The sequence below is a fragment of the Schistosoma mansoni genome, chromosome 4 (genome assembly GCF_000237925.1).
Source record: "Schistosoma mansoni strain Puerto Rico chromosome 4, complete genome".
NCBI classification, from domain to species: Eukaryota; Metazoa; Platyhelminthes; class Trematoda; order Strigeidida; family Schistosomatidae; genus Schistosoma; species Schistosoma mansoni.
Genome location: NC_031498.1, coordinates 18,083,303 through 18,102,967, shown reverse-complemented (window position 1 = coordinate 18,102,967; position 19,665 = coordinate 18,083,303). Strand labels below are relative to the sequence as shown.

Genomic DNA, 19,665 nt, shown 5'->3' with positions numbered 1-19,665 from the left:
GTAGTTGTTCTCCACATATCTACTCCTTACAGTAGGACTGTCTTTATGTTCGTATTGACTGGTCGCTCTGGTAACGTCCGAAGAATCTCGGCTTTCATCCTGAAGCGTCATTACTCTTCTGAAAGAAGATCCTTCAGCTCCCACTTCACAGCTTAGATGGTTTATATAATTTTTTCTGGTTGACATATTTTAGCAAGTTTTTTTTCTATGTGGTAGGGTTGCTGACGTCATGCCCAACCTTCCTTTATCCGGGCGTAAGACCGGCAGTAACCCTGGAAGAGCTACAGACAGGGTGCTCATAGGTAGGATGGAAAAGTTATTGAAAGCATTCTCGAGAACGTGATATACTAAAGTATTGTACTTATGGATGGTGTATAAATGTTTTTTATAAGAATGAAGTCTGATAGTAAGCAGACAATGAACTGTGTAGATGAAACAGTCTTTGTTATTGAACTTCTATTTATCAACTTCAATATAAACACGGAAAAAGTACAAATGCAGTAAGCTAAGGTTTGGTTTTGCGCTATATGTTCTTTCAGGTCATCACAGTTCATAAATTGAAATACTCGTTGCATTTCTCAAATAAGTAACGGTAAATAATGTATTTGTAGCAGAAGTTCCTCAAACTCTAATATCGTGAATGCATATGAAGTTATCTTATTGTATTTAAAATGACGCGAGCAGTGGTTTACAAAGCAATTATCGTTTTGTATGAACACCATGTGCGCCACCGCTTGAATGAAAATCTAACCCAAACTCCATTCTGACAGAACAAGCTGTTATTTCCTCCCGCTAAAATCATTTTATTTTGCTCATCAGGTCTGTGATGTTGCCTAGGGATACAAAGTGAGTTCACAGTTAAACCACCTACTTAACGCCGAATCACTCTCTTCAAGTATCTGCCACAAATATATAGCCAACCGTACACCTTCCAACTCAATGACTAGTCCATGTACTCTTCACTTCTTTTCATAATACTCTTAAAAGCTCAGTAACTTACACGGAATTAGTGAAAAATATTAGATAAAAATTAAGCCGATTCGAAATTAAAATCAGGATTTTCAGTACACATATTTATTGATAGTTTTTGAGCAATTTTATCAACTTTACGAAGTTCAGTAAAACTATGAGTCATTTACACAAAATAACACTTATCATACAAGAAATTATAAATTACGAAACTTTTACAAAGTATTATACTGAAAAACAGGAAACAGATAAGAAAAGAAACAGTCAAACAAAATTTATTAAACTCAGTAACATATTTTGTTGATTCTGTGATATGATTTAAGGCCATAAGTCAGCCTCTTTCATTTTGTTGATGAAATAACGTTCTAAAGTATTAGCACTTCTATAAAGATAAGAGTCTTGTTGATTGTAAGTACGACAATTATGAAACATTCGCATCATATCAGCAATAAACAAGGATTTCGTAACGTAATAATTCGATTTTAAACGTTCCCACATTGTGCCCAAATCTGTAAAGCAAAGGATATGAGTAAAAGTTAGATAGTTTCGCTCAAAGTGGCTGACACATTTTTATTTTAAGTTAAAAATCATCAGCGGTTAGTTGCCTTGTAACTCCATTTTTCAAACTCAAATTGGCTGTTAAAAAAAACCATGTGACAATTAAAAGAATGTGGAAGTAACCATGATATCTGAAGAAAAATCAGGTGTTTAAAAATTTTTACCAAGAAATGAGTTTGTATAGTGCAAGTATGCCGTATTCAGATCTCAGTCATATATTTTGTATAAATCTTACTGATACTATCCGGTTGCCTAATGCCAAACAGGGTTCGAAGCTACAATCTACTAGTTAACAGGCGTGATTTAACTACTAAGTGACCGGTTACTTAATCAGTTGTTGAAAAATTAAATTGAAAGAGCAGTAAGGTGATATATCAATGATATTTAAGTCAAATATATCAATTAGCATAATTTGATTAAAATTTCTCAGATTAACGTAGAATGTTTCCTTCAACGGATGATGATCGGTTGTCGTCTATATTGAAAACAAAAGAATATAACAAAGTAGTTACTTTTATGTCCTCAAATAGTAACGACAAGTGTATTAGCTTTATGTTGGTGATAACTTTAATTGTAGCCCAGAGAAACATCTGTTTTCATCGTACTAACAGGGCTAATGTTTTTTAGGCTTCTAAATTTAAAATATAATAGGGAACTTTTAAGATGAATATAACAATATCCAAAAACATAAGCTATAACAAGAAAACTGTTTAATTCAAAATATCAGCCATCACTTTTTTCATGTCATGTAACATGGTAATATTGGATATGTTAGTTATTGAATGTGACATGAAATGATAGATATAACAGTTATTCATTAAAGGTATGTACATATACAATAAATTTTTATTGAAAATCTAACGAAGTGTAAGTACGAATGGACTGTGTCACGTAGATTGTGCGTCATGATTTAGTTATTGAAGAATGACAATGAAGAGATTTCTTTATTTTTAAGTACCAACAAATACCTCGGACCGGTAACATGCCATACAGATAGGTTATTCTTTACCAGTGAAATAAAAAAATTCGATCTAGTTAGACAATTCAAATAGAGATGGATAGTGGCTAGCAGTGGAATCTAGGACGCGCATTTCGTCCTATTTGGGACTCGTCAGCTGGATGTATCTGTATCTCAGAGTTGATGTTCACTCTGGGACTCGAACCCAGTACCTTCCCATCAAACAAGCAATACTAAATGAATTTAAACTTCACCCCATCACACAAGCAAGTGGCTATCAGGACTCAGTGGCCGAGTGGATAACGCGATGGCATTTGAAGCGAGAGGTATTGGGTTCGAGTCCCAGAGTGAACATCAACTCTGAGATACAGACACATCCAGCTGACGAGTCCCAAATAGGACGAAACGCGCGTCCTGGATTCCACTGCTAGCCACTATCCATCTCTGCTTAACATGCTTGTGAATTGAGGCTATATCGAGGCAATACGCACAGTATGCACATATGCCAATTAGAGACTGACCAGTTGCAGTCCTAACACATCGATGGGAAGATTCAAACAAGCAATACTAAATGAATTTAATTCAAATAGAGTTAAGAAATGATTCTCCTTAGAAAAGTTGATAAAACGAGAATAATAATTCAAATTGAATAATGTGAATTCATTACAGTTCATGGATTTTTACTAAATAGTTACAATCTTAACGGGGTCTACGCAGCATAGAGTTACATAATCTATATATAAAAGTGTAGATGTTTTGACTATTATTAAGTTTGCATAAAGAATATTTCAGAAAATGTAAAATGAGAATAAAACAAGAATTATTTACAACTATTAGGAACATATGTTACTTATCACTACTAGTATAGTGATGAATAAACTGAAATTTGTTTACCTATTGGGAAAACAATAATATCATAGTAATCTGGAGCTTCATCTAATGTAACAGGTTTTTGAAAAGGGCCAGACAATATATGACTACGTAATGCATTTAGGATAGGACGGATTTTTTCTGCTAGCTGTTTAGCTCCTTGTATCCAGTCAGGTTCCAATGAATCTGATCTAAATAAATTATAATTAAAAATTGGTTAACTAAAAAAAGTGATTTAAATGAAATTCATAAAGTTTACATTATTTCTTGAAGGAAAAATTGAAGGCTGACCAAGAGAGGATAATATGTAACTGCACTTTTAACCATTAAATAAAAGATTATCTAAGATTTTAGTGTGGTTGGGTTCTCTGAGCTAGATCCCTTATCTGTGGGACTATTGCCGTCGTTTCGAACATCATTAACACTTTTCCTATGTAGAAAGTGACTTTGATTTTTATCATAAATAAGTGGTGAACATCCATGTTCATGAAAAATGAGGTTTTTTGAGCAAATGATTTTACTTAAATGCCTGTAACACCGTTAGTGTCAAGTAGTGATTTGAAATTTGCTCATTTTGAATCATAACTTTTGTAAGACTGTACAATCAGCTAACCAACAATAATATCAAGATGATCCCATTTAATCATTTTTAGCAGAAGCTTAAGTAATGAAAGTTCAGCTGTATCAATGGCTGAAAAGCTAAAATACTGTGGTTGAAGAGTTGCGTATAGAGAATAATTTAAAACAGACACAGTTTGAAAATCGTATTTTAAAACTACTGCGATGATTCGATAAACAAACAATTTCATAGATAACACATGAAAACTGTAAAAACGATTCGTGACCTTAACTGTGATGATGATTCGGGTCAAGAGTAAAATACTCTTGTAATCAATATTTTCTTTACTAATAGTACTTACTTTAAAACTAAGTACTACAATAATATGAACAGTTGTATTTATTCTTTGTTCTCTTTTTACCTTATTCCACGTTTATAATCCTCTCTTCTGCAATCTTTTGTATTGGGATTCTCCATTAGTTCTGGTCTCATGTTTTTCACTTCTTTACTATTTATTTTGTTGATCTTATTTTTTTTATGCTAGAACGAAATATGATAGAGTAAATCACCGTAAGATAATTTTAACCTTCCATATTTTTTCTGCCGAACAATCTGCAGATTAAACGATATCTTAACCGTTTTAGTAATTTAATTATCAAATTGAGAAAATGTGAAATCACCACTCTTGTCTGTGATAATCTTGCCAACTAATTATTTGAGGAAAGTATTTTAAGGTGATAAGAATTTTTACTGAGATTGAAAAGATACCATACATAAGGTAGAACATGCTTATTAATGGGAAAAGACATTCTTACAATGGGAAATTCGTGGAACTTTTACTTAAATATTGACATTTTATATGCCGAGATGATAAAATGGTTTTAATAAATTAAAAAACAAAACCTTGTAATTGTTTGTAATTCCTATAAGTTAGCAAATTAAATTTACATTTTTAATGAGCCATTATAACGCGTTGACCTTGAACTGATTCTTGCTTTCGTCTGTGGCTTTGTGGTCAGCGGACTGGGACTTGGCAAAGAATCGAGTAAACGTTTGCGTAGTTTCCTTGGAGGTTCGTGTAATTTCTCAACAGATTTACCAAAAGTATCTGACGATTTTCGCTTCACTGAAACATGATTATTTATGTAAGTTTGATTGATTTCGGATAATTCTGTCTTAGGAATTTTATGAAATAAATCAGAAAGTTTGTTTGAAGTCAGATCGATCTCAGTTAGACCAGGGATTTGATCTGGTCTTAAAGGTCCATTACGAAATAGTTTGGCAGGTATTCCTGGGTAGGATTGATTAGCAGACTCACGACGTTTTTCTATCAACCGGGTAATAACCTATCAAATAAATATTAAATAATTTACAAGATATTATCATTTACGTAAAATTATCAAACTCGTATCACGAATGGTGTTTTACAGATTTTAAAGTTCATAAGAAAATATTCACGAAACAAAATGTTTAAAGATACGGTAGGACTCCATGATAAAATCAAGAAACGTAAGCTTTCTTCCTATGATACTCTTTATCAAATAATTAAGAAGGAATCACAAAGGAAAACTACTAAATGAATGGTACAATTATAACACTTAGTTAGCGTTTCAGACAATTGTCTTCCAAAAACTCAATCATATTATACTTTTACAATAACATCATACAAAAAAACTATTATTCTCAAAATTAGAATATCATAATCATTTGTAATTTGGAAGTACCATAGAATATCACAAAATAGAACACTTTCCTAAACTTAACACAGATCAGTAAAAGGATTAAACAGCTGAAAAGTAAACGACTCTTTATAAACAGAATAATTATAAACTATAAGACTTTTCCATTAACATAATTACAATAACTCATACAATTGAAACACTAATCATACATGTTCAATACTTTGTGTTAGCTAATACATGAAAGAGTAAATGTAAATTGAATTATGTATCCATAAAACTATATACAATCAATGGTGGTAAACTAATGGTATATGATCAATGGTTTGCTTTTTTTTCAAGCACACCAGTACAATTCAACAATATCATATACATATATATTCCAATATTCACCAATGAGCCAAAATTATTACCTGAATTCTAAATGTATTTTTATAGATAATAATGAAATATTAAGTAAATGTCTTATTTTATTATTCTCATTTATAAAGTGTATCTGTTATATCCTAGTGAAGAAATAAATACGAGTAACTTCCAGGACTTATTAATGGACGATTATTCTATATATATTCTCACTGTTTAACTATTGAGTAACTAGATTGTGTACATCTATGTTCATCATACTACAAGCTTCATTTTGACCTATGGATTATTATCATACGAATTACTGTCCTCAAATTATATTCATTTTATTGATTACTGTATCCCATATTCACAGCCACATTTGGCTTGATCTTGTACAAATATTATTTTCTATTTTATGGTGTGATGAGGTCTGTCTGTCTGGTATATAAACAGAGTATGCTTGAAATAAATGATTCGCATAGCAGAAGCTGCAATTGGTGTTCTGGACTCAATTGGAAGGGCTAGGCGGATAAAAGACGCTAGACTACTCATACTGGTCGAACGTCATTGATTTGTCACAGTGTTAAGATCGGAGAAGTCGTATTTCGATTGGTGGATAATTCACGTGATAAAAGCCGGACATAAAAATCAATAACGAATTGTCATACGTCTTATTTTTTATAAAGTCATAACAGTACCTTAGGTAATGAACACAGCTATATGACTTTCGAAAGTTTGGAGTTAGCCATTCAGTAGTTTCTTTTAAATAATTGCAAACGAACTTTGATTTACACTATTTCGAAATTAACTAGGAATATATCACTTTCATTCAATTTGGTAAACAAGTTAAAACTATACAGACTTAGGTAAAAATGAATCAAACAGTAACAACAACAACAACAACAACAACAACAACAATAAATACCTGTTTTTGTTTTGCAATTAATTCAGAAAATCTAGTATAAATAATATTTGGATATAATTCACAACCCATTAATGTGGCACCTTCATACTCTTTAATATAACCTAAATAAGCTTGTCGAGCTAAGCGTATTTCACGTGAAAATCCTTGCTTTCTAAAATAACCAGTAGCAAATGAATCAGCATATGTAAGAAAATGAAATATTTTATGTTGTAAATGATAATCTTTTAAATGATTCATCATTTGTGTTCCGTAACCCTTGAAAAAGAAAAGAGAAAATATTGTCATAAATATAATTAAATATAATCATAAATAAATAATGTATTTGTAGTATCCCAATGAGGAGTAAAAAAATTAGATCTTTTGGATTAATTTTAATTTGGTTATTTATTTTCTGAAGAAGTGGTCTACACTGAGTCACGAAACGTCGGAAAACTTAATTTTTCTACGCATTGAGATGCCCCCTAATGTCCTGGTACGGCTGAGAGTAAGGAGAGTCCGCTCTCCTTCTCCAAATGTTCTCACATGGCCACGAGAATATATAGCCTTTGTCAGGGAAGTCCTACTCACTGCCTTCTCGTGGCGCGACCGTTGTTTACGAAACTGAGAGGACGAATAGCGAATGTCCGGCTCTTTAACCGGATTGGCGGACAAAGCGAGTCCACCTAGGGGAGTTGGAAAACCCTGATTACAAACCGATGGTGCACATGGGCTCCAGTATCCTGAGGGAACAAATGGCATATGAATCAATTGTTGGTCACCGGCTACCATGGGACTACATCTCCTCACGATGCTCCACTGCCTTGTGGATCAGATCTTTAGGTCAAAGGCTCGGAGTGTGGTCCCCTAAGAAAACCACCTGCTTCAGTTTGGGCACCTAGGCAGTATCACAGCCCTCACACAAATCGAGCGAGATTTGTGCGGCGCATATGTATCTGGTGCTTCCTTGTACCAATATTTATGTGATTAGATAAATAAATAAATATAAATATATTATTTATATTTATAACAATCTACCCAATGCTCAATTTATTCGAATTTATCAAATCGAAACTTGCTAATGATACCCACAAATATAATAATAGTATTGTTTATTGAAATATGAACATTATGACACTAAATAACCAGATTTCTATCAATAATAAAAGATATTGAATAGCTGAATTGCAGATATAGAGATCTTATTATTACAATCCAAGATTATATAAGTAAAATATTTTTGACAAAGAATATACATCTTTCAATTATTATATGATTGATTGTCACGAGTCACTGTAATTGATTTTTGATAAATTAATTTTAGTTGACTTGTCTAAATTTTTTAATCAGTAATTAGATATTAATCAAGTGTTTTAGTCGATTACTATCTTTATGTCACTAACATATAACAATTAACGTCACAGGTACCATTTGCCAACACATTACCAAATTTCATGATTTCTTTGATCTAATAAGATGGATACTGTATATAGGCTGTAGGTAAGTCAGTGTTGCAACAAAGCAAACTTTCTATAACCTCCTATTATATAATGCACTGAGTTGTGCTAACCAAATTTATTCTTTGTATTTAGTTTTAACAACGGATAATCAATGAGCATGTAGAAAAATTTACGCACAGTAAAATGTATTTGCATGAAATATTCATTGTATATCGACAGTCTGTTTAAAACTAATCCTAACAATTTTGATAGTGTAATAAGAAGACGAAGATTGTCAGGACTATGCTCAGTTTTACGCGTTCTGATATAATTTTACATTTAAGGTTGACAAACTCATTTAACCTTTTAATAATATATGCAGGGAGTCATCTTTTAAGAAATTTAAAGAAATTAGTCCCCTTGATACATTGTCGAAATATATCAAAGGGACTAATTGCTTTAAATTTCTTAGAAGACTCATTGCACATAATCCTAACAAGAAAAAATTCTTAATAACAGTCTCTCAAATCACAAAAGTTCAGAAACAAGTTTCACTAGTTTGAGAATAGGCCTTATAGCAGCGATTTAGTGGAACTCGAAGTCATGAAATACGCACTACTTAGTGGTAGAGCAGGAACAGAACCAATAAAAACGGAAGAAAATAATGATTATTATAAACAGAAATTAAGGGAAGAAATAAGTAGGTGAATGATAATAGTGTATTGGAGATCTAAAGGAAGATAAGAATTAAATATTACTTGTAATATATATGATCGGTTTTGGGTATTAAATTACGATTCTACAACCATTGACTGATTTATAACCTAAAAGATGTCAGTGAAGCATGGAATAATTTATTACACGGATAACAGCAACAGTCATAGGATTCATGATTCATTCTACGTCTCAGTTTGGCTATCATCAATTCATATCAATTAAATCCTACTCAGGCCAGTATAGCACATTATGCTAAGTCGTTGGGCATATACAGCACATTCTATACTGAAATAATAATGGTACTACTCATTTGGAAGTTCTATAGTTTTAATATAAATGATCAATGCTAAGTTACCAATGAGATTTTGTGGAAATATCGGGACCTCTCACAAAATCATTTGTCATTCTACTTTAAATTAATTACTTCTTTGTATTAGTTATTGCCACTTTTATTCTTGTTATAAAATTTGTGTTACTAATTACGACGAAGCAGAAATACGTAATTTTTTTCATTCTACAGTTTAAAAAACAATAATAGTTAGAAGCTGATAAGTGAATGATGTACTGAATTTAAGTCCACTACCAAAATTCAGTGTATAATTAAATATTTTCCATATGTGTTTACGCAAGACGTATATATATATATATAACTTACTTTTACTTGTTCATTGAAAATTACTGCACAAAACACAATTTCCGTAAATCCCTGAGATGGAAACATACGAAAGCAGATTCCGCCGATAGCATGTTTTTCACATGAATCAGAAACTTTTAACAAAATAAGATTTTTGTGTTTTCTGTGTATACATATGAAATAAATGAAACAAAGACTAAATATAAATGAAAGACATCAGTAATAATGATTTGTATGTACCGAAAATATTATATATCGAATGGAAAAGTCAAGATATGGTAATATATATATGGTGAATATATATACTAATGACTTGGTTAAGAAGTAATCACATACTGATTTGAGTTTAATAAGCTTCACATGATAATTCATGTAAACAAAACAATAACATTCCTACTTAAATGTCTTTTTATACAGTCGCAAGAGATTAATCGAGAGAATCGTTTAGAGTATGATAACCGAACATATGATAATAACAAAACCATCACGATTTCTGATTACAAATTTCAGTCGTGTCACACTAGAAGGCTACAGTTTTGTTATTTGGAAGGAATAATAGCAAATGTAAGATAACATTTGACTATATTAAACTCTGACTCGAAAGACTTGCTGTATGAGAAATAGTATTACTAATAGACGGTTTTAACTCTAAACAATGATGCTGGATTGTGATACAACAGTTGAAAGAAGAATCCTTAAACCACTGAGATACATCTAGAAAATTATTTTAACAAATACGCAAAATTAAAAAAGACATTGCAGTTAAATCACTCAATACTGGAATTTATGAATGTTTAGTTGACAAAAAAGGAGTATATTTCTTGAAATAGTTGAGTAGGGAAAAAACCCATTACGAAAACTTGAAAACAATATAATTGCGAATATCATGTATACAAACTTACGGGTCAAAAATAAGTCGTGCAATGTATTCCTTTGGCATACGAGGTAATTGCAAAGCAAATACATTTAATAACTCCAAAAGCCAAATATATGTTTGTGGAGGTTGATTAGGATTTAAACTATTATTAACTATATGAAATTCAATATTCCCAGCTGATTCTTCTTGACGTGCAGCGGCGTCTCTTGTTGCATTTAATGAATGAAGCTAACAAGTTATCAAAAAAGAAAAAAATACACAATTGCATAATACGAGTTGAATAGAGAAACCAATTTCACCACCATAACAAAACAGATGAGTAATTTATTTCTACAAAAGGTTGTAATTATTTACAATAAACATCACAAGCAAATAAAACTTTTCTGTATCTTGAATACATGAAAGCGGATATTCAACACGATCTCGAATTAATGATTTTTCACTGCATATCTGAGTCTAAATGATTAATTTTAAGAAAATTAGTACATGTATGCTTCTACACAATGATGAACGAGATAGGTGTGTGAATATCAGTTAATTTGTAAAGCACTAATATTATCCAACAACAATGTATAAATTTCAGTGCTGACTACTTTTAAGATATAAATGAGTAATATTTTTGGATGATGATCGGTGATACTAGTCATATGGTTAGAGTGAAGTGAATGGAATATATTTGAAAACATGACTTCATTCTATATTTATGCACTAAGAACAAAATTATAATCATAGTTCACTGGGAACGATACTATTAAGTATAGTTGTAACAGAAATCAAAAAATGAACACAGTATGTGAAAGATTTAGTCATCCATTTTTGCTTTGAGTTTATTTATCACTGTTAACTTTGTAGAGCTCACTTACAAATAAAACATTAAAGTAATATTTGTGTATAGATGCAAAAAAGATTTAAAAAAGAATATAAATACCCTGAACAAATTTTAAAAAAGACAATATCAGAATCAATTTTGTAGCTTACCGTTTGAAACGGATAAAATCCTTTACAAGGGCTTTCATTGTTTTTCATTTCTTGTAGAATTTGTTCTAATTCTGTACTATTAACATCTAAAATATTTAAATTATCATTCAATGACTTTTTCATATTGCTATCGGTGACTACAGCTTTGTCTTCTGATTTACAGTTTGGTTTTTCTGAATCACTTACAGACGATTGTGTATTAGTCGATAACTGACTTCGAAGACGTATACCTAAATGTTTATTTTACGATTAAAAATACAGAAAACAATAGAAGAAAAGGAATAACAATAAGCTTGGATACTGCACAGAAAAAAGCTCTAAGTGGCTCACACAATAACGTTTTCATCAACAGTTACAAAATGAAGTATATCTATATTTCATAATAGCTTTCTTAAATACATGACAAAGTGAGAGTTTCCTTTCATGTCAACACGTACCGTTAAGTTCCACCAATATGACTGTATATGAAAAGAGCTAGGTACACAAAAAGGTACAAAAATTCAATCATGTACCCAAATTAGTTAAGTAATGCAGTGTACTCAGCTCATGAAGAAGAAAATGCTTCTCACACACAAAACGTTGCACTGACGATGTTCAAAGAAGCACGAAAAACAATTATATGATGGGAATCTCATGATCCACAATCATCAACGCATTCTTCAAATCATAGAACGATGGAATCACAACGAATGTTATCCAGTACTATGCACCCACCAATCATAGCAATGAAGACGATAAACATCAGTTTTGTGAGGCTGCAGTCGATCGTAGAGAAGTGATTGGGAAAGAACATAACCATCCTGATTTGATACTTAGGCGCAAAGTCGAATTGGACTACACTGACTATGAAGATATTATGCAACGACATGAACTGACTGGGAGAAAGGGACGAAAACGGTGAGATCTTTGCAAAGTTATTTGCATCCAATTAAATGGTTGTAGGTGGTGCTGTATTCCTCCATAAACATACACAAAGCTTCATGCGTCTTACAGGAAGATCACATTATACAGAACCAGATCGACCATATTTGCATCAATGAAAAGTTCAGAAGATCAATGAAATACTTGGGACCAAAGAGATGAACTCCATAGCTTCAGATAACCAACTACCTGGTGGTTGCCAATATGCAACTAAAGCTAAAGAAGCACTGCACAACTAGAGAAACAGCATTACAAAGGCCCAGTACAGACTTCTTTCGACATACTGATAAACTCGACGAGCTCAACAATAGGTTACAAATCCTACAGGATCTACTCAAAGAAGAAGAAACTACTGTGGAAAACAAATGGAAAGGGACCAAAGATACACTAACGTCAACGTGCCAAGAGGTTCTAGGCCGCAACAAGCATCATAATAAGGAATTGATCCTTATTGAGACCTCGGACAGGATTCACGAAATGAAGAACAAGAAGACACCAATTAACAATAACTGAACAAGAACAGTGAAAGTCAGGGCACAGACCGAATACATAGAACTAAACAAGGGAGTGAAGATTGGCATTAGAACCGACAAGCAGAAATACGTGGAACACCGAGCAATGACAGCGGAAAGGGCTGCAAGACGGGGAAGTATGAGACAACTAAATGACACAACAACGCAACTGGCAACGAAATATTGTAAACCAGAGCGACCAGTCAATACGAACATAAAGACGGTTCTACTGTAAGGAGTAGATATATGAAGAACAACTACAACCATCATCTTAAAGGTACAAGTATTTATAAACAATTATATATGCAAGATATTCAATGTCCGTTGGCCAGATACCGTCAGCAATAACCTACGATGGTTAAGAACCATCCAACTTTCGGTTAAAGAAGAAATTACGAAAAGATTATGGAGGTGGGTGGGACAAACATTGAGGAAACCACCAAAGTACATCATTAGACAAGTCGTAACTTTGATTCTTGAAGATAAAAGGAAAAGAGGAAGAACAAATAACATTTGGAGTCGAGAATTTGAGGCAGACATCAAAAGACTGAATAACATTTGGAAAAAACTGAGAAGGAGATCGCAGGACATGGTTGGATAATCCTGGTCAGTGGTCTATCCTCCACTAGGGGCAACAGGTGTAATGTTTTTATTAATAGTATTTTTCAATATGACATTTGCAATATGAGTAGAATCCATGTTTCATCTACATAATTAACCATCATAATGGGCGTTAATTTTCTGTCATCCGACAAAATACTTGTGAACGTTGCAAACCAGAAGCTTGTACGTGCCGATTTAAGGTCGAAATAAAAGGAGGTGTCTACTGAAACGTCCATACATTTATCAGTTAAACCACAGCGTGAATCCAACAAGAGGGTTTGAGACAGTGTTGTACGCCACACTGACACTGAACGACGCCCGTTTTTTTAACAACCAAGAGCCTCAGACCCTAAACGTTATGTTATAGCCCCCAAATGCACTGTTACGGCCGAGAGTTGGGAGGGCCTGCCCTCTCTCTCGAAATGTTCTCACATGGCAACGCGTATACGGCCTTTGCTAGGGAAGTCCTACTCACTGCCTTATCGCACCAGGGTGTTGTTTACGAAATTGAGGGGACGGAAAGCGAATGTCCGGCGCTTTAACCGGGTTGGTGGACACAGAGCGTTCACCTAGGGGAGTTGGAAAACCCTCATTCCAAACCAATGGTGCACATGGGTTCCAGTACCCTGAGGGAACAAATGGCGTATAAACCAATTGCTGGTCACCGACTACCATGAGACTGCATCGCCTGACGCTGCTCCACTGCCTTGTGGACTACACCTTTAGGTCGAAGGCTCCGGGTGTGGCCTCCTGAGATCACCTGCTTCGGTCTGGGCATCCGGGCAGTATCACAGCCCTCACACATATCAAGTGACTTATTTGGCGCATATATATCTGGTGCCCCCTTGTACTAATATTTATGTGTTCAAATAAATAAATATAGCGAAAGAAGAAACTGATAAGGTGAGTAGATGGGGCATTGTACAACCTTTGATCATGCCGTGGGGATAAATACGCTATACCGCACACTCATGATGGCAACAAGAACATGGTTGGCAATAGTCTCTTCACCAAAACTGACTTAGTCCGAGGGTATCACTACATCCCTGTAGCGCCAAAAGAAGTTCCAAAAACATCAATTACAACACCGCTTGGTTTATTCGAACTTGTAAGAATTCTGTTCGGATTATCTAACGCAGTAAATTTTTAAAAGGTTTATAGATATCAATGTCAAGGATGGACTTGATAGTTTCAAATAAACTGAGCATTGTTAGAAATTTAATAATAAATGTATTTTTTTTGTTATAACCCAATGAGTAGAAAATTTGTATTTCTGACTATTTAAACTTGTGTTGATTTAGTTCGGTTATTTATTTACTCTGAAGAAGCGGCTTACATTAAATCACGAAACGTCAGAAATACAATTTTTCTACTCACTGAGTTACAACAAAAAAATATATTTATTATTTTAAAAGGTATATTGACCAAGTACAACATGAATTGTCATTCACACAAGCCTATATTAACAATATACTAGAAGACTTAATCCAAGATAAACGCTTTATACTATGTTTTAGTTGGGAATTGTTGATAATCTATCTGTCAAACATTTTTGATACATAGTAAACGGCATACAGTTCATGGTTTATACCGATTATAAGCCAGAGCGATAGTAAACATTGATACCAATTATTCACCAAGAAACTTACAACACCTCAATTTTATTTCAGTTTACTACTGACACAGTATATAAAAGGTAAGAAAAACGACTTTGCAGATGGATTATCAAGGAAAGATATTAACGCTTTCGCAGTCCCTGACACAAGTTATCAAGAGATGGCAAAGCTCCAAAAGCTCAACAATGAGTTTAACAAACTTTTCGAGTCTAAGAAAACAACGTTAATATTTCGAAACTTTCCTGCGAATGAAAAGGAAGCATTGATTTATGATATTTCGAGAGGTAAAACTCGTCCCTCTGTACCCTCCAGCATGAGACGAAGTATTTTTGAAAAACTAAACGTATCTTACCCAGGTATTAAAGCAACAGTAAAACTTATTACAGATCAATTTGTATGATCAAATACAAATAGAGGTTTACGAAAATGGGAGGGAGAATATATTTAGTGCCAGAAACCGAAGACCCACAGATGCACCATGTTTCCTATAGGAGTCTTGCCCTCACCAAACACAAGATTTGACCATATTTATATTCAGGTTGTGCGACCGCTATCAGTTTTGAGCAGGTAAACAAACTTGCTAACATATATCAACAGATTTACTAGATGATCCGTAGCTATCCACTGAAGGACATGACAGCAGCAACAGTGATAAGAAAAGTGATGAAGCGCTGAATAGCAAACTTTGGGGTCCCATCAGCGCTTACGACTGGCCATGGTGCGCAGGTTAACTATGACTTTCGTCCATTCTACTCATATAATAACCGGCTTAAGACATCAGAGTGTCACGCTACGCTCAACTTCAGCAATGATGACCCCATGATTTTACTAGACATGACCAACAGTTGACAGAGACTTCGGATGGTAGATTGTTACAAGCACTGATCCGGACGTAAATATAGGGATGGAGAGCCTTCAGAAGGTTGGTGTACAAAGCACAGAGCAGCGATGAACCAGACGGACTGTTTCTCTAAATGTCTCGTCCCTGTTGCTTTGTCTGAGAGCAGATTGCTTTTTCATCTTTTACTGTAGTGTTTTGACTAAAGGTTGACATTCTAAATCTATTTACTTTAACCAGTTTAAACAACTACCTAGTGTTATGCCACATGTCTTTAAAGATTTAGCCTTAACTACTTGAAATATCAACTTTTAATTTTACCTGAAAATAATCTCATATACTTAATAAACGCAACTGGCTGGGGTCGATTTCATTCGACAACTGATGACAGATTTATGGCAAATGAATTATAATTTATAGTCATTTAGGAAGCCTTTATAGAAACATAAATGTTGAAGTGCTTTATTTGGTACTGACCGAAAAGAAGTGTTGTAGTGAACGAGAACTCAGGTGGGGAAAACCAATTTATTGTTTAATCCGAAATCACACAGCGGCCTAGTAAAATATGAAAATCATACATTAAATACATCATTTACACATCTCTGCGTTTTCCTTTACATATTCCGTTATTTCTCTAGTTCCGTTGTTATTTCGATTGCTTTCCAATTACCTTCCTGTTCTCTTTATTTCAACTTTTGGCTTCCAGTAGTTTCCATTTTCGATTGTTACTAAATACTATTTATATTTGCCGGTATAGGTAGCATAAATCAGTGTGATCACAAGTAAAAACATATCAAGAGACCATTCTTTTCTATTGTATCCGGAAATACTTATTGACATCGTACAACTTTAGTTTACAAGTGAGTCCAATGGTTTAGGGGATAAATTGTATGCTCTTGGTCTTTATAGAACTATTCGCTAATGATCTGGCGATGCCAACAATAGAAATATTCAGAATAAAGATATTTAAACCTACGAAAACTACACAATCTCCAATCAGAAAATGAAATGAATGAAAATCACAGACTAGAAATTGGGCTTAAAATCAGATCAAGCATAAAGATTCAAATAAAAAAATGGCTGTCTTCAATGAAAATTTACTAACACGTACTTGTTCTTCGGTGCGTTGAATGATCAGTTATCTTGGCAGGTTTTGTAAATGACTCCTCAGGTTCAGATTTAATAGGTGTATTAACTACCATATCCCTATCACCATTCACCAAATCTGGATTACTAAACAGTCTCTCCACTTTTAGATCAGTGAGAGCCGGTGTAACAACTGAATCACTTTTCAGTTCACTTGAACTACTGATGATTATATTACGTTGATGTGTAGAGAAATTGACCACGTGGTCAATAGAAATCGACTGTAATAATCCGCTTGGTGTGATTACATTGTCGGGACGCAATGGTGGTTGAAAATATGGATCCCAGACGGAAGTCGTTTTGTCATCAATATTATCTTCCAGCAAATTACACAGTCTGAACAGGAAATAATTAGAATGGAAATGAAGTACCATAGAGTACGATAACACTAAAAATTTAAGAACGAAAAATGATTGTTGTTTACCGTGTTAAAGGTTGTATTAAATGTATCTTTGCATCCAGAATGGACGGAATTATAGAATCCTGTTTGAAAAATTCGACTAGTCTTCTTTTAATTTCAGGCAAAACGGCTAACAAGAAATTCTTTCCAAATGCACATGTAGCCTCAGTATATGGTAAGGCGTTACAAAACTTTGGCACATAACAGTGGCATATCCACCTGAAAAGAATCGAATAAGTATATATACATGCAATGTAAAATACCTCATATATATTAATTTGTATCCTGTTTTATTTTCATACTTCTGAATCCTTTGACTTGGGTATGTGATCTTATATGAATTCACATATGCTAAGAATAATTTACACAGTTCAATTGTTATTTCTGGATTTTGAGGATCGGTGAGAGCACAGAATAGTAACGCGTTTCGTACGGCCTTTTAAAAGTTAGAGAATAAAATGGAATTCACACTTCATATACTTACGGTATTGATATCAGGTCGCTCGAAAGGAGGTTTGTCATCAAATACGGGTTGTACTTTATTCATTAACGCCTTACGAAGGCGCTAGAAATGAGACGGAAATGATTTTAGGATGCCTTACCTTCAAAATACAGAAATATATATTTCTTGTTTCATAATCTTCTTCTTTGGTACATAAAATATACATTCGTTCCACATCGTCAACCATTTGCATTGCACTATTAAGCCACGTGCTCTCACTTGGATCAAACAAGCTATAATGAACATGACAGCAATTTTCACATATAGCTTCAATGAGTTTTTCATCTATCGCATTGTCTGAGAGCTTCCATGTACTACATTTGCAACCTTCATTCTGCGATCAGATATTTTATAAAAGGTTACTCATGTACTTACTTCACATTTAGAATAAGGTAAATATCTTGACAACTTTTGATATAAAGTCGAACTATCCATGCTCAGATTATCGCTTTCTATAGGATCAACGTTTGTTCGCCATCACTAATTTTCAAACGTACTATCCAAAATTCATGGACATTTGGAATAGAGAACTTAGAGCTGAAAAATCAAGTTTTCTTATTCAACATAAACAAAATACTTGAATAGTGACAAGAAAACGATCGAAATCTAACAAACCCAGTGAATAAACAACTTTACAGAAACCTTTTGATACATATTTAATTACAAATAACCGCGAATATTCACCATGTTATGCGTTTCTAGAATGAAAACCATATGGAATCGACTGCAAAGTTGAAAAACATTGGTACTGAAGAGCGCTTTGTCTTGTGAACCACGCGAATCAGCTTTAAATAACTAGACATCAAAAACAATGTCAACAGCTTAGAAAAGACACTGTAGTGCCTCTTGCACCACACCGTGAAAGAATGTGGGTGTAATACAAGAGATAATCTGTTGCTGATTGAATTTAGAACTAGGCAACAAAATTAACCACAATGAGTTTGGGAAGAGCAACGATGCGTTAATATAAGCCACAATTATTGACCTGTGCACATTCGTAAGACACCTCTAGTGTTCTTTGGTAGATCCGGTACAAGGTCTCAGAAAGAGTAATGCGACCAGCATCTCTAGTGGTCTATGTTGAGGCGATCCGGAAAATTTCTCGCAATAGACATGACAAGCTCAGGAAACATTAAGAGGCATTTTATCCAATCAGCGTTTGATTAGAAGTTTTGCTAGAAATATCGCGAAAATGAAAAGTCACATGTAGAGGTCCTGATTGGCTGACTACTACGCTGCTACTATGTTTAGTAGTATTCTAGAATTTTCAAGAAAACTCAAGGACTTCTAAAGTACTATAAAAACCCTATATTTTCTGTACATAAATGAACATTTGGAGTAAAGTGCTCTTCGTATATTTTGCGCCTTTTCTCTCGTGTTTAAGTCGCTGTGTAGTTCTAGCTTGGGGGTTACGAGACTGGCTTAAGATCCGAGTATAGCATTCAATCAACAAGACTTATCAGTCCAACAGCTATTTGTCATTGCATCGTTGTCCCCAGGCTTAGTGACGTGTTTATGATAGGTATCAATGGAGGGAAAACTAGGCCAGGTGAATTTAACGAAGTATCTGCGGACAGCATTTCTGAATTTAAAAATGAGCGACGTGGGGCTGTATAATGTTAAGTTCAATAAATACATAGCTA

At 33.8% G+C, this 19,665-nt stretch overlaps 1 protein-coding gene across 1 annotated transcript; it reads right to left on the bottom strand.

Annotated features, from left to right (window-relative positions):
• Positions 1-1,062: 1,062 nt before the first annotated feature.
• On the bottom strand, positions 1,063-18,563 carry Smp_070190 (putative gcn5). Its single transcript, XM_018797036.1, has 13 exons — positions 18,398-18,563; positions 18,123-18,356; positions 18,005-18,085; positions 17,784-17,956; positions 17,545-17,739; positions 17,086-17,456; positions 11,485-11,714; positions 10,532-10,734; positions 9,651-9,792; positions 6,864-7,118; positions 4,863-5,260; positions 3,380-3,546; positions 1,063-1,478 (listed from the first exon to the last, which is right to left on the bottom strand). The coding sequence occupies exons 1-13, from the start codon at positions 18,455-18,457 to the stop codon at positions 1,288-1,290; spliced, it is 2,700 nt and encodes an 899-aa protein (XP_018652118.1). The 5' UTR covers positions 18,458-18,563; the 3' UTR covers positions 1,063-1,287.
• Between the last annotated feature and the right edge of the window lie 1,102 nt (positions 18,564-19,665).